The 15,824-nt window shown below is 41.2% G+C and overlaps 1 protein-coding gene across 1 annotated transcript in view; it reads right to left on the bottom strand.

Annotated features, from left to right (window-relative positions):
* TRAIP (TRAF interacting protein) overlaps window positions 1-15,824 on the bottom strand; it is a 52,077-nt gene that overhangs the window by 1,537 nt on the left and 34,716 nt on the right. The window contains exons 11-13 of the mRNA XM_001378176.4: window positions 9,239-9,394; window positions 3,228-3,276; window positions 435-584 (exon numbers count right to left, since the gene is read on the bottom strand). Coding sequence (XP_001378213.1) covers window positions 435-584; window positions 3,228-3,276; window positions 9,239-9,394 — 355 coding nt within the window. The remainder of the gene's footprint in view (window positions 1-434; window positions 585-3,227; window positions 3,277-9,238; window positions 9,395-15,824) is intronic.

The following is a 15,824-nucleotide window of genomic DNA, read 5'->3' as shown; positions in this document are numbered from 1 at the left end:
TTACGTAGATTTAAAATTGGCAAAACACCTTCATACATTTCATTTGATCCTCAAAACGACCCTGTGAAATAGGTTCTATTATCCTATTTTATAGATGAGGAAATGGAGGCTTATAGAACCATGTAAGTAGGATTCAAATACAGGCCTTTCCTATTTTTAAATGAACACTTCAGTAGCAGGGAGATAGTTAAGGAGGTAGGAGAAGGAAAGAGGAAAGAAAAGCTCTACAGGAAGGGGGAGAGGTGAAAAAGGCTCAGAGCTGCCAGCCCCACAGTCAGTCAGTCTGACTCTGGCTTTGGGCCCAGCAGGTAGAAGAATGTTCATCACTCTTCAGGGAAGGCCACAGAGCATGAGGGAGGTAGGGTGCCCGTTCTATGCCCAGCGGCTCACTAAAACAGTCATAAACAGGGAGAGAAGTGGCTGGCAATGCTTACGCTTCCACTATTCCTGCTCAGGTCCCCCAGGTTGCCCAGGGGCCTCTTCTTGCCCAGGACAGCATTCCGAATGAATGAAGGAAAGTTCCCCACCAGCTCATCATCTTGTTCTCCAGCCCCATGCTGACCTCCAAGAGAAAGGCCTTTCACCTGAAGGGGAAAATCCATGTCAGTTAACAGCTTGGATAGGTCCCTGCACATTTCCAGAACACCAACCTCAGGGGATTTTGGAGGAAAAACTTCATGGACCCAGAATGTTAGAGAAGGACCAACTCCAAGAGATGAGTTAATTCAATCATCTCCTTTTAAAACTAAAGACTAGTGTTGGGTGAATGACTTATCCAAAGTCATCTAACTAGTTTTTGGAGAACTTGAACTGGCACACAGGTTTTTAAAACCCTTACCTTCTGCCTTAGAATCAATCCTGAGTATGGGTTCCAAGGCAGAAGAGCAGTAAGAGCTAGGCAACTGGGATTAGATGACTTGTCCAGGGTCACACAGCTAACAGGTATTTGAGGCTAGATTTGAACCCAGAACCTCCCTTCTCCAAGTCTAGCTCTCTATCCAATGAGCCACATAGCTACTTCAGAAATATCCACTTGATACAAAGGTCCTAGGAAAGAGAGCTGGAAGGAGACCCAACAGGCCCCACCTTTAATTTTATAGGCTTTTGGTGCCAGCCAAAGTGTTCTTTCTGTTACACCATGCTGTGGTAGTTAGGATCATCACCAGGGTTGCAAGGCTGTTGGATGTATTCTTATGAAACTTGCCCAGAAATGTCTCATAACCCCAGGAAATAACAGAGTGCAGTAGCCTGGTAGAACAGGATTTAGTTTATCTCTATTATATCATTCAGCTTAAAATGGCAAAATGTGGCATGACATAGTGATTTCTTTCATCAATACTCACTGATTATGTGATCCTGGATATGTCATTTAACTTTTGAGGAACTTTTCTTCCTCATTTATAAAATGGGATAAATACTGGCACTACCTATTTCATAGGACTGCTGTGCTGTGTACCTCTTAAAGCACTAGGTGATAATGTTTCTATCCTATTTCACTGTTTATGCAGATAAAATAAAAATGGGGAAAACAAATCCCTGGGATCCTGAGAGTGAGGAAAAATTTCTAAATAAAATTTTGTGGATGTCTTTCTATTTCTATACCTGTCAGGTCCCATCTACCTTTGTGTCTCCCAATAAGAACTTTAACTTGGAAAAGATAGAAATTCTAGGCTTAGTTAGGCAATGGTGCTTGGCACATAGTAGGCACTTAAGTAAAAAATTGTCAGTTGATTGAATCGGTCCATAATGATTAGCTTCACTCATAGTCTGGTTCATTCTGTATGGTTCCAATCAGAAAACATTCACCTGTACAAAACTAAGAAAGACAACTAAGAGGTAGGTGGTAGGAACTCTGCCTTACCCTGGGAGACTTCTTTTTCAAAGGTCAGTGGGTAAGACAGACTGCCATTTGAGAAAGCTCAGGTCTGGCCTTGCCTGAAGTCAGGACATGGGATTACATAATAACGATGTCTAACATTTGTATAAGACTTTATGGCTTTCGGTTCCAACATGTGATTTAAGCTCCAGAACTGTGATTTTTAGGGTACACCAAATAGTGGGGGCCAGAAACAAATCTCAAGTATTAGAACATCCACTCCAAGCACCTAAATTTCTTAGGATCTTTTAGAAAACACTTTTATACTATGTAGTATAACCCTCTCATTTTATAGATGAGGAAACCTGGGTTATGAGAAGTGATGGAATTTATCCTTGATGAATAAAAATGTATTTAATAAAAGGTTATTATGTACAAGATGCAGTACTAAGTTCTGAGGACACAAATAGAAAAGTCAAGACAAGGAGTTCTCAAGGAGCTCTTATGCTTTTTTAAAAAAACCCTTACCTTCTGTCTTGGAGTCAATACTGTATATTGGCTCCGAGGCAGAAGAGTGGTAAGGGCTAGGCAATGGGGGTCAAGTGACTTGCCCAGGGTCACCCAGGTAGGATGTGTCTGGGATCAGATTTGAACCCAGGACCTCCCATCTCTAGGCCTGGCTCTCAACCCACTGAGCCACCCAGCTGCCCCCTAAGGAGCTCATATTCTAATAGAAGGATTCAGTCTATGTAAGTCACAAGATCACACATGAAGTAGCAAAGAATGAAAAAATCTCCACGTCACTATAGTTTCTTTTTTCTTTTCTAAACTCTTACCTTCTGCCTTAGAATCCACGCTAAGTACAGTACTGGTTCAATTCTAAGGCAGAAGAGTGATAAAGGCTAGGCAATGGGGGTTAAGTGACTTGTCCAGGATCACATGGCAAAGAAGTATCTAAGGCTAAATTTGAACCAGGATCTCTTGTCTCTAAGCCTAGCTCTCTATCTCTCTACCCACAGAGCCAGCCATCTGCCCCTTCTACAGTATTTTGTATAATGCCCTACATGGTGATGGCTCTCCACAGAGAAAGGCTACCTAACCTACAGAACCCAGTTTTAGGAATGAGAGAAGCACGAATGTAAAAAGGCAAAAAGGTTCTAAGAGGGGGTAGTGAGGTGGATCAGTGGCTATCTGACCCTGGGCAAGTCACTTCACCCCCATTGCCCAGCCCTTACCACTCTTCTGCTTTGGAACCAATACATAGTATTGATTCTAAGATGGAAGGTAAGGATTAAAAAAAGTTTGCTAAGACAGGAAGGCTCAAATAGCCTTTATATCTAATGATTCTCCTGGGTGTAGAGGGGCTCTAGGATAGAGCAGTTCCAGAGAAGGCCAAGATGGGATGTCTTACCTTTACAGGATCTTTGTTATCTTTTTTGGAAATGCCAGGAGTCCGAGGGCTGCAAGAAAATTCAATGAGGAGGTGAGAGCTGGCTAGAGAGCTTATGGGGGGGTCTTTGCTCTGTTTACAGTTGGCTACTAGAGGCTTGGGCCATCCTGCCAGGCCTAGCACTAGATAGGCTTTTCCTCACATTACTTTGACAGAGGTCAACTTTGACAGAGGTGGACAGGCTTTCCATTTCCTTTTGGGAGTTGGCCTATAGCATCTCAGTGTAGCAGCCATCCCAGAATCATCCACCAGGGGGCACCCTCTGTACAGGTTTGCAGAGGCTCAGGGCACATTTCACTCACTTCCCTGGATATACACAAAGGATCCAGCTAGGCTCTCTGTATCCTGTAGCTTCTGTTAGCAAAAGGGAGATGAAGGGCCAGGTGTCGGGGGTGGGGAGAGGGATCATAGCACTTTAAAGATCTCAAAGAAAAGGCTTTCTTTGGTTACCACTGAATTCCAGCATTTGTTCTGTTATGGAGATCATGTCTATTGTGGTGTTTGCTTATAGAGATCATAAAATTTATAGCCAGAAGGAACGGGGCAGATCACTGAGCTCCAAGTCCCTCGTTTTACAGACAGATATTGAATTGTTGTCTCTTCCTGTTCATCTTTTCCTTCAGGTGACTGGACTTGAGTACTTTTTGGGTCAGACGTCTCACAAGGACACTTAAAAGGATTTACCTACTGGAATACTGGGCTTCATAAAGTAAAGATAAATCCTCTCACTTAGTTCCTTTTCCTGATGCTTGGAACACTCACACCTTCCACATCACTACCTGTTGATATATCTCCTTTGTCCAGGCTCAGTTCAGACGAAACCTTCCCTGCCTTAACATTCCTTTGACCAATAACTTTTCCCTCAAATATTCCTAGAATTTCCTTGACTCTCTCCTCCAGCTTGACTCCATTATTTTCATCTTGGATCACATTCATTTATGCATGTTCTATTTCATTAGACTATAAACTCCTTGAGGCCAAGGACTCTGGTTTCTTATCACCTTTGTCTCTGCTCTAGAACTTGACACTAGACGCTGTATGTAGCAGTATTTGAATGTTTCCTGAACTGAGATTACTTATTCTTAGGACCTGTTAAATGGGTCCTCGGGTTTTCCAATGGCTATTATCAAGGAATCAAGTATGGAGTCCATTTGTTGCTCCCCTTTTTCCATTCCTTTCTATCACTAGTGATGACATCATGAGCCTAAAGTGTCCCTAATTCTCACCTCCCATTAAATAAATCTTGCTCCTTCATTTCATTTCTTCAGTCCACTTCTTCTGACCTCCTACTAGGAGGAAGTGATTTCTTCCTCCTCCTATTACTCCTCTTTCCCTACCATTGTATTTTGTTTTCCTTTCCTAAATACAAATACTTCTAATATAAGAAAGGATGTAATATCTTATGATTTGCCAGAGAGTAAACTTTGTAAGAGTAGGAATTATGTCTTATCCCAAAACTTTATGCATAATTTAGAATCATGGAATTGGAAAGGGCCTTAGAGATCCCCTAGTACACCCCTCTACCTTGCATTACAAATTATTCTGTAAGCATTTGTTGAATGAGCACTCTAACCCACCCCAACCCCCCCAATCTTAGCACCTGTTTCCAGGTCTAGAGAGTAGGCAATTAATGGCATAGGCAGAATAGTAGGGATCTTATCAGGGCACTCAGTTCTGAACTAATTTTCCTGCACCCCCCTCCCCCCAAGTGTCTTCTCTGAACTTCAAAGCTGCTCTTTTCAGCTTTCGACAGACAAAACCCTGGTTTGTTTTGAAGAATTTTCTTTCTTTTTGATAACATTTTCCATCTTTTTCTAATCAGCACTTTCTGACTTACAGAATGCTTCTCAGCCAGTTATCCTTCTTGGGACATAGTAGTATAGTAGAGTGTTGGGCTCAGGAGTCAAAAAACCTGAGTTGGAATTCTGCTTTGACCCTTAGTGGCTGTGTGAAAAGTAGGCAAATCCTTACCCTTTTTCAGCCTACGTTTCCTCATCTGTAAAATAGGGAAAATAATAGCACCTATTTCAAAAAGCAGGGAGAATCAAATGAGATAATCTATGCAAAATACACTGAAAATCATAATGGGCAAAACAAATGCCAGTGTCACCATCATTATTATTCTGAAGATCCTGATCTCTTATCAGCTACTATCAATGACCTTTTCCTTGGAATCAACTTTTGCTTCTTTGGGCACTTTGACTATTAAGGCCTTCCAATCATTCATCTTGAACGCAGTAGCAGTGGAAGATGGGCCCTCTAGAGAGCTTCTACCTACTCTGGTGGTCTGGGTCAAGTTTAAATCTCATTCAGACTGCCTCTTTACAAATCACCATGAATCTACACATGTCCCCAGCAAATTTCCTGATGGACAGTCCAAAGAAATGGCATATATTCTCTCCTTATTTCTCATCTGGCTGCACAACCTTGGGACTTCACCAAACCCCTCCTGCCCCCTTTTCAGCTCCATGCAGGGACTGACTTTTTTGACACTGGAATTCCCAGTGCTTTGGCACACAGTAGGTGCTTAATGTTTATTGATTATTGACTGTCTAGGCTTCAAGAGAGACATATTTGACCAAAAGAAGGGCACTTTCTGCACCTGACGACCTAACAAAGTCAACACTTAAGGGTCTCCAAGCTAAGGTATTTTGGATTCTGGGCTTTTGCAGAACTGGTCTTGAAGAAAGGTGTTCTGCTGAGTCAGCGTCCCTCTTACCAGTCTAATCAGATCTGTTCTGTTACTAGTTCTAACCAGCCATTTGTCTGGGTTATCACTCACCTTTCTAGTGATGTCTGTTTAACTTGTGCCCTTGCTGTAGATTTTTGCCTTGAAAACTTCTTCAGTATATATTGCATTATTGCTCAACACTCTCTTACTAGTTTTTTTTTTTTAAACCCTTACCTTCTGTCTTGGAGTCAATACTGTGTATTGGCTCCAAGGCAGAAGAGTGGTAAGGGCTAGGCAATGGGGGTCAAGTGACTTGCCCAGGGTCACACAGCTAGGAAGTGTCTGAGGCCAGATTTGAACCTAGGACCTCCTGTCTCTAGGCCTGGCTCTCAAACCACTGAGCTACCCAGCTGCCCCCTCTTACTAGTTTTTGATGTAAAACCAATTTGTTCTGTGTGGAAATGTAAAGATGTCAAGGACAAAGTGGGCAAAGAGAGTAGGAAAGTCCCCAAAATGCTTATAGAACATACTATAACTTCCATCAGACCCCAGCTTACAGTTAAACCCTGGGTTTTCTTACTCTCTGAATTTTCATGTCTAGATAGTCAATAGCCACACATACACTCCCACCCTTTCTCTTTCTGTGAAGTCCTAATGTCCCACTTTCTGCTTTTCTCAGAGTCAGTTTCTCACTTTTCTGAAGAGCACCACATTCTCTTACTACATTAAGTCTCTGAAGGTATTTACTTCTGTTCTTTGCACCTTTGTAGTACAGAAGCTATACAACAACAAAAAAGTATTAGCAAAACGAGCTATTATTAGTTATGATAGCAGCTCTAGCTTGGGCAACCTCAAGATCCCTTTCACAATTATTCCAGATATCCTTGTGTTCATGGCAACGGCCACTTCTGACATTTAGAGTCTTGTCTGGAGGTTTTCGATTGCCATAATGTATGTAAGTGTGGTTTGAAAAGTCTAAATCCTTTATTGTTGTTCAGAGAGACAAATAGGAATACAAAGAGGAAAAGGAAAGAGGAAAGCTCCAGGTCCTAAGGAAGCTAGCAGAGCAAGAACAGTAGGGTGCTGGGAACTTCCAGAGCAGTGCTCTCCAAACTTGTTTGATGTACATCAAATATTTATCAGCAAATACATTTTGAGCATGCATGGTCAATATACATATATTTACTTATTTGCAATTATTTACATGTACTAGTAGAGTAATAATGATGCACATTATACAATTTGCATGAAAAAAAACTTTTAAAGGCTGAAAGATGAAATAATATTTGATCATGGTCAGAGCTAGTTTGGCCCTTTGGCAGTTGTATGCAGGATGGTTTGGAGAGGGAAGAAACTTGAAACCTGTTGCAAGAGTTCAGGTAAGAGGGTCGGTTGTATGAGTAGACAGAAGGAGAGAGGTACAAGAAATATTTCAGAAATAGAAACAAAATCTAAGAATTCACTGGATATGTGGGGTGAAGGAGAGTGTGGACTTGATGATGATATGAAGATTAAGAACCTAGATGTCTGGAAAGAAGGTGGGAACCTTGCTAATAATAGGGAAATTTGGCACCTTGAGATTTTACCCTGGATACTACAAATTGGCAAAAATGACAAAGAATGCCAATATCAGCATTGGTGATGTTGTAAAAGGACATTAATGCACTGATGGGGGAGCTGTGAGATGGTACAACTATTCTGAAAAGCAATTTGGAATTATGCAAACAAAGTGACTAAAATGTTCATACCATTAGACCCAGAGACCCCATTACTGGGCTTATACCCCAAAGAAGACATCAATAAGAAAAAAGTTTCCATATACTCCAAAACATTTTATAAGTGGCACTCTTTGTGGATTGCTAGGAGCTGGAAACAAAGAGGAATGAGTAAACAAATTGTAGCACATCAATGTAATAAAATATCAACATGCTCCAAGAAGTGACATGTGATAAATCCAGAGAAGCATGGAAAGACCTATATGTTTAGGGAAGTAAGGTGGCACAGTAGATAGAGAATCAGGACTGGAATCCAGAGGACCTGGGTTCAAATCTAGATTTAGACACTTCCTAGCTACATGACCCTGGCCAAGTCATTTAAATATTTGCCTAGCCCTTGCTTTTCTGTCTTAACCTAACCCTAAGACAAAAAGAAAGGGTTAAAAAAACTTAAAGTATTAATCCAGAGTGAAGCAAGCAGAACCAAGAAAACATTACACATAGTAACTATGACAAATTTATAAAGAATAGGACTCAAATAAAGAGAAATATGAAGATACCCCCCAACTTACTTCTTCCTGGAGGTGAGAGTTCCACAAGGGTTAAAAACTGTACACATTTCTGGACTGTTTCAATGTACTAATCAGTTGTGCTGACCATTTCTTTCCTCTAAAAAGTATTATTTGTCATATGGGATACTATGGAAATGCATGATGCTGAATGATCAATAAAAACTTAGTTTTAAAAATAGTAAGAGGGAAGTTTGGAAGAGGGATGTGTTTGGGAGAAAGGTAATGAACTTGAATTCAGGAAGAATTGAGTTCAAATCTAGTTTCAGGTACTAGTTCAATGACTGGGCAGATCACGTAATTTTTATTTGCCTTAGTTTCTTCACCTGCAAAACGGGAATAACAGCACCTACCTACTTTGCAGGGTTGTTGTACAGATCAAATGGAAGAATATCTGTCAAGTGCTCAGCACAGTGCCTGGCACATAGCAGGTATGATATAAATGCTTATTCTCCTTCTTTGCCTCCCTTCTTCTCACAAGATATGATACCAATTTCCCACCCAAAGTGAAAAAGGGAACTACAAGACTCTTACATATTAGTAACTGCCTGACAAGGAAGACCAGGCCCTCTGAAGTGCTTCAGTATCCGGTTCTCTTATAACTGCCCTGTGGAGCCAATGGCTAGCTCAGAAAGATTATGGTTGGGAGCTTTGCACAGCAGAAGGAGCTGAGTTGGGGAATGTGGGGGAATAAGGGTAGGTGTGGTAAGTCTCACAAATGAGTATCATGGGGAGAGTGGATGTGACACAAATTTAGGGTTAGGCTGCAAGTCCCCCCTCCCTTGCAGAAGTTAGTGCCCTAGTCTTAGCTCTCCTCTAGCTGATTCTTCCTCTATCCTTCCCCCTATTTCTGTTAAAAGAGGATTTGGATTTGGGGTAGCAGAGGAAATGACTACGAGTAGTAATGGTCTACCAGACCCTTGTCACTGCCACTATATTTCTTCTAGCCCAAGCAGCTCATAAGTGGGCTTTCCCAGTGCAGAGCTAAGAACAAGGATCAGGCCAAAGCTCACTCACCTCGGCTGCTCCAGGCAGAGCTTCTTAGCTGGGATGAGCTTGGAACTATGGGGCTGGGCTGGAGGCGTGTCCACATCGAAAGAGGCATTCAGATCAATGTCCTCACCTTGGGCGGGCTGGCGCAACTTGAGGTTCAGCATTTCCACAGGAGCTGGGCTAGGAAGAGAAGGAGTCATCATTCACTATAGAGGATGAACGGCATGGGTGGTGACCTCGGTCACCTTCCTCTCTGCACAGTAACACTAGCTTCTTCCGGCTCAGTCAGTGAGTGCATAGCTAGGTCAAATGTATTTACTGTACACAATTTATTCACAGGGGCCTAACCTATCTATTAAGATTGGGGCACCAGGATACCAAATGATATACTTTCTAAAAAACCTTCTGTCTTAGAATCTAAACTGAGTATCATTTCCAAGGCAGAATGGTAAGAGGTAGGCAAGTGGGTTTTAGTGACTTGCCCAGGGTCACACAGTTAGGAGATATCTGAGGCCAGAATGATCTGCTTTTATCACCCCCTCCTTCCTCCAGTGTTTGGAGGACACTAGGTGTTCTCCATAGTAAGGGTCTGCTTTGTCCCTTACATATAGGAGGTAAACATTTGTGAAAAGAACAAACTATTTGATCATTTCATCTCAACATTAGCAGGACTGACAAGTTTTTAAAAATATATACAAAAGGGTCACTGTCAAGCACTAGAATATGGTAGTGAGATTAAGAGAGATTAAACTAACAATCCAAACAACAAAAGCAAGTGGCTGAGAGATGTCTATTTCTCAGATTCTGACATTCAAGTGGACTCACTATGCTTCCCTTCCATTAATACATGTGTAGGTGTTATAAATAGAGTGCTAGTGGCCAGCTAGGTGGTTCAGTGGATAGAATGCCAGGCCTAGAGATGAGAGGTCCTGGGTTCTAATCTGGGATCAGACACTTCCTAACTGTGACCCTGGGCAAGTCATTTAGCCCCAAAGGCCTAACCCTTACTGCTCTTCTGCCTTGGAATGGATACTTAATATTGAATATAAGACAGATGATAAGGGCTTTAAAAAAAAAAACTAGAAAGCTAAATCCAGAGCTAAAGAGGAAGAGAATGGGCTACACTGAATTTGGCAAATGTGCAGTGCTTTCAGAAATTCCAAGGTGCTCTCTGCCTCCAAAGTTCAACTTCTCAATGCCAGTGTTATTCTTGTATGGCTATAAATCATAGACCACCATGATGTTGGAAGAATAAGGGCAATGGAAAAACACAGAGTGCGTGTGAATTAGTCATTGATAACTTGAGCATGGCAAGTGGTACAGACATCATCAAGGGACCATCAGACCACAAAAGGCCACAAGCTGGGAAGAGAGCACAGGATAACAAATGGACGACTTGGATAACAGATTCCTGAGCACTGCATGAGTACCCACAAGATATTAAAAGAACCAGAGGAAGGCCTCTGGCATACTCGATAAATCTTCTATGGAGGATCTCTAGAAAGACAAGGACAAACAACACACAGGATCAGAAGGTTTGGGTGGGTAATGATCTCTGCCAGTGCAAAGAGTGCTCACATCAATGAGATCACAGACCCATTGAAGTATTGCATACTTCAAAGTCCTCAAATATCTGAAAGGGTGAATTCAAGGTCTATCCTCATTCCTTCCTGAATCACAGCCCATGTAGCTGAGAGGAAACAACAGAAAAGCTACATATAAAACCAGAAACCTGTCTCAAATCCCAGGATTTCTCCTCTCAGGTCCTCTCATTTTCTAAACCACTGTTGGGTCATCACTGTCCACACACAGAGATCTTGGTTCTCGGTACTAACAGTAGAGGGAAGGTAGGGCCTTTCAGACAACAGGCCAAGTGGCAACATTTCCAAAATGAGGCTGCCTAGGGAGACCTACTTTGAAATCATCAACTTCTGTCCCTCTCCCCTAGGGTCTCACAGTGTTCCACATTTCCTTGTTTAAAGCTGCTAGTACAGAGATAGTGAAGCAGGGGGCCGTGTTTGATGAGATGTGTGAGGCATCACGAAGACACATCTGGGAACTCAGAGGTTTAATCACTGGAGCGAGAGAAGTTGAGGTGGCGGCCCGAGAGCCCTTAAGATGGAAGGAGGAGGGGAAACACATGGTATACACAGCTTGGAAATGGTAAGAAAGTTGACCCATTTTACCTTGAAAAGAATTTTCTTTTCTTCTAACCACTTAGGGACCAATTTCATTTTTAGCCAAACAAGCCATCCTTTCTTTTTTTATACTCACTTTAACCAGAGGCAGGCACTGAATCAATGAGTAAAAAATAACATATTTTATATATAATTGAATATTAAAGTAAAAATATATATATACTGAGAGTCATAAGACTAGAAATCCTGACTATGCCAACTTCCTATCTTACGACTATGGGGTAACTTCCTCTCTGTGCCTCAATGTCCTCATCTGTAAAATGAGGGGGAAGATCTAGAAGTTCTTCCTAGTTCTAGCTCAGATGATCCAATGAGATCCTCCCTTTCTCTTAAGTCACTGGCTCAACAGAGAAAACCTATTGCTCATAAAAACAAGCTCTTGGGGTAAATGTGCTCCTGTTTTAACAGATAAGAGTCACTGGGGGGTCAGTTCATTACTTTTTGGAGGAATATAATTTCTGTAGAAGTAGGTTTGAGTGTCTGTGGGGAAGTGTCTGTTTTATCAAAGCCAGAAGAAAAAAAGAATCTATGTGCTGTAGCAATGCAGAGGGCCACTGGAGAAGTACATGTGGCTCTTATTGGCCAGGAGAATGAACCTGAACTTTCCCAAGGAGCTTAAAGGCTAAACTGTGGGCCTAGCCCTAGGGCCTTGGGTGAATCACTTCTCTAAATTTCAATTTCTTCCTCTATAAATATGGGGACAATAATCCTTACACTACCTACCTCGCAGAGGGGTTATGGAGAAAAGTGCTTTGGAAACTTCAAACATTGTGGAAATAAGAATTCTTCCTAAAGGATTTCTGTGTTGTTGGGTTTGGGTTTTGGGGGGGTGGGAGGCGAAGCACAGTTGACATAACACAGTAACAACAGATGGAGACTCCCACACCAACTAGTCACAGATTGTCACCTCTGAGTTTTTACAGACAACAGAGATTTTCAGAGGGTTTCAGGTTCAGCAAAGAGCTTTTCTGATAGACAGCATGTCTCTGCTTTTGACACTGTTTCAGATCTGAGAAGTAATAAGTCTATGGCATTTTTTCTTAAATCTGGTCCCTGACCTTGTCCCTTACTATGCTAAAATTCAGAAAGTACTTGGGTAACTCCTCTTAAAAGCACAGTGCTAGGGACAGCTAGGTAGCCCAGTAGATAAGAGTGCTAGGCCTGGAGTTAGGAGGACCTGAGTTCAAATCTGACCTCACACACTCAAGTCATTAATTCCAGGTGCCTAGCCCTTCCAGCTCTGCTTCCTTGAAACCTATACTGTGGAGGGCAGACAGGTGGCTCAGTGGTTTAAGAGCTAGGACTAGCTCAAATCTGGATTCAGATATTTCCTACCTGTGTGGCCCTGAGCGGAGAAAGAAACAAAAAGAAAGCAAGGAAGGAAGAAAAGAAACCAATACTTGTATCAATTCTAACACAAGAAAAGGGTTTAAGAAAAAAAAAAAGAGTTCTACTACTAGCAGGGCACCTATATACCTTCTCCTTCAATTCAGTAACTATTTATTAAGCACTAATGCACTGGGATATAAGGATAAATGGAACAGTCCCTGTTTTCAAGGTGTATATATTTGATTTGGGAGGTGGAAGAGAAAAGACAATATATGCCACATAAGTAAACAAAAAGCATTTAAGAAAAATACAAAGTAATTTTATGGGAGGGAGAGAATGAACAACTTTGGGGTTCAAAGAAGGAAGGGAATTGGGGGAAGCCTTATTTATGTAGGAGGTGGCACTTGAGCTCTGCTTTGGAATAAGCCAAAGGTTTGAGGAAGCAGAAGTGACCACTGAAAGCAGCATGAGAGGCAGAAGATACAAAGGCAGAGAGAATCTCATAAAAAGGAAACAGCTAGCTGTCCAGCCTGATGAGCAGAGTGTGTCAATAGGCACAATATGAACTGAGATTGGAAAAGGTAGGTGGGAGCCACATTGTGGAGTACTTTAAATACCAAGCTAAGGTGTTTGTCTTTTGTTCTGGAGGTAACAAGGGGACACTGAAGATTTCTTAATTTGCTCAGACCATTCCAAATGGTACTACCAGTATCTTCCCTTACCTTGGTGACATAGCCAAGGGGCCATGCATTCCTTTCTGTCTGTTGGTTGGCACAACTGGAATTCCAAGTACAATGACTTCATATCTCAGATCTTTCCTGGGTTCCAACTATTAAGCTGATAGTCAGTTTACATTTTTATAGCTTCACAGATGTTATTCCATTTTGTACTAACCAAGAATCAGGTAGGCACCCTTATTGTCTTGCATTTTAGAGATGAGGAAATGCAGACCTAAAGGGTTGGGCAATCTGCTCAGGTTATGCAGCTGGTAGGTCCCCAAGCAGGATTTGAAGCTGGTTCTTCCTAACACCTTCACATCTAGCTCTCTAACCAGTAAAATGTAACAGGCTGCTCACTGTCAGACAGTGAGCTCCTATCTTGCAGGCTGGGATTGCTCTGGTCTCCTTAGCACCAAAGTGAAGTGCTTATTTAGACATATATGTTGGGTTGAGCAGCCACATCCCTCCTCCCAACCAGTGACATCTTTGTTCAGTTCACTGGCTACACACTCTCAAGTCTCTCATCTGCCTGCTTTGAGTTCCTTTCTCTAGCTCTCATGCCTTTTTAAGCTCCTCTGTATTCAAAACCACCTTTCCTTCCCTGAAACTTTATCTCTTTCAAATCTCTCCCCAATTGTTGCCTGTGGTCTCATAATGGCTCAAAAAAAGGGACAGAATAGGAAGCAAAGGATAAAGCAAGAAAAACAGTTTTGAAGACCATTCTCTCTCATTAGAGAAAGTGAGTCATCTTCTTGGATTTCTAACATCTTGCTTTCTCTGGCAAATTCACTTGGTTAATCAGCCCTGTCAAGAACAGCATGTCCTGTGCGCTATACAGGGTTTACTTGGCTCACTGTCAGCTTATGAAGGCTTAATGTTCAGGGTACATGATATATATTCATTTTTCAAGAGCTGCTATTTTCCAGAGTTAGAAGGGAGGCCTTGATTAAAGAAGTTGACTCTGATAGTGAAAATGAAGTCTCTACTATTAGTTCAAAAGGGAAAAAAAAGAGAACTTAAAAAAATGCTATTTTTATTAAAAGCTTGGGAGAGAGCAGTTGAATACATAAGAATGGGCCATTTTAATGATTCTGACAATCTCTAAGAGGGGTCTTTTGGCTAGGGTTTATCAAGTTTCCTAAACAAAGGAAAGAAGCCAACATGGTTCATTGGGTAGCTTATCCAATCTGTCAAGTAAAATGAATACTAATGAAGATATGAGACTTTAAAGTCTCCATGCTTTAGGAGGGTAAGGGCCATATTTTCTCTAAACTTTGTATTTTCTTCAGGACTTAGCACAATGCTGTGTATTTATTAAGTGCACATGAAGAAATAAAATCATTTAATCACTGTTATTTTTTGGAAAAGTAACATAGTAAGCAATGTTTAGTCAAAAGATAGAAAGAATTAAGTGCCATTTTTCAGGTGCAGAAAATAAAGAAGACAAAATAAGGGTGGGTGTATTCTTGAGTTCATTAAAAAAAGATAAAAACAAAACAAAACAAAAAACCCTTACCTTCTGTCTTAGGATCAATACTGTACATTGGTTCCAAGGCAGAAGGATGGTAAAGGTTTGGCAAGGGGGATTAAGTGACTTGATCACACAGCTAGGAAGTATCTGAGGACAGATTTAAACACAGGGCATCTTGTCTCCAGGCTTGGCTCTCAATCCAATGAACCACCCAGATGTCCCCATGTCAGTTTTTTTTTTTTTAAGAGGAGAAGTTAGGTCATAGGATAATAGAACATAAAAGTTGTAAGACACCTTAAAAGAAAAATCTAACCCAACACTTATTTTACAGAGAAAGAAATTAGGATAGAAAAGTTTTAGAAAACTAATACAATTCAAAGTGTAAAAAAGTCAGAAAAAATAAATTTGAAGGAAGATCATGAGGTTTGGGAGATAAACCCAGAAAGATCTAGAAAGGGTTCAAAGCGGTTCAAGTAGCATTTTCCCTCTTCATGCACACAAACATGGGTAAAAAATGAATTGGATCTCCCCGAATCTCAATCACCAGAGACTTCAGGGATCATCTAGTTCAACCTATACTTTAATAAGAAGTCCCTCTCCAATATCTTAAGTGCTCATCTGAAGACTTCCAGTGGCAAGAGAATGCAATAGCTTTTTTTTTTTGCTTTTATTATACTTTTTGCTCCCTCTATAACCATTAGAAAATTCTTTCTTATATGGAGTAAAAATCTTCCTCTCTTCCAACTTCCATCGACCAGACATTATTTTGTTTTCTGTGGCCAAGCAGAAAAACTCTTGCCTCTGCTTCCAGCTCTTCAAATACCAGCAAACATCCATCATGTCTCTTCTTCTCTGGGCTAAACATTCCCAGTCTCTTCAATCAACTCTCAATA

This window comes from Monodelphis domestica, chromosome 7, assembly GCF_027887165.1.
Source record: "Monodelphis domestica isolate mMonDom1 chromosome 7, mMonDom1.pri, whole genome shotgun sequence".
Classification (NCBI taxonomy): domain Eukaryota; kingdom Metazoa; phylum Chordata; class Mammalia; order Didelphimorphia; family Didelphidae; genus Monodelphis; species Monodelphis domestica.
Note: the sequence above shows the minus strand (reverse complement) of the source record. Positions and strands in the feature narration are given on the sequence as shown.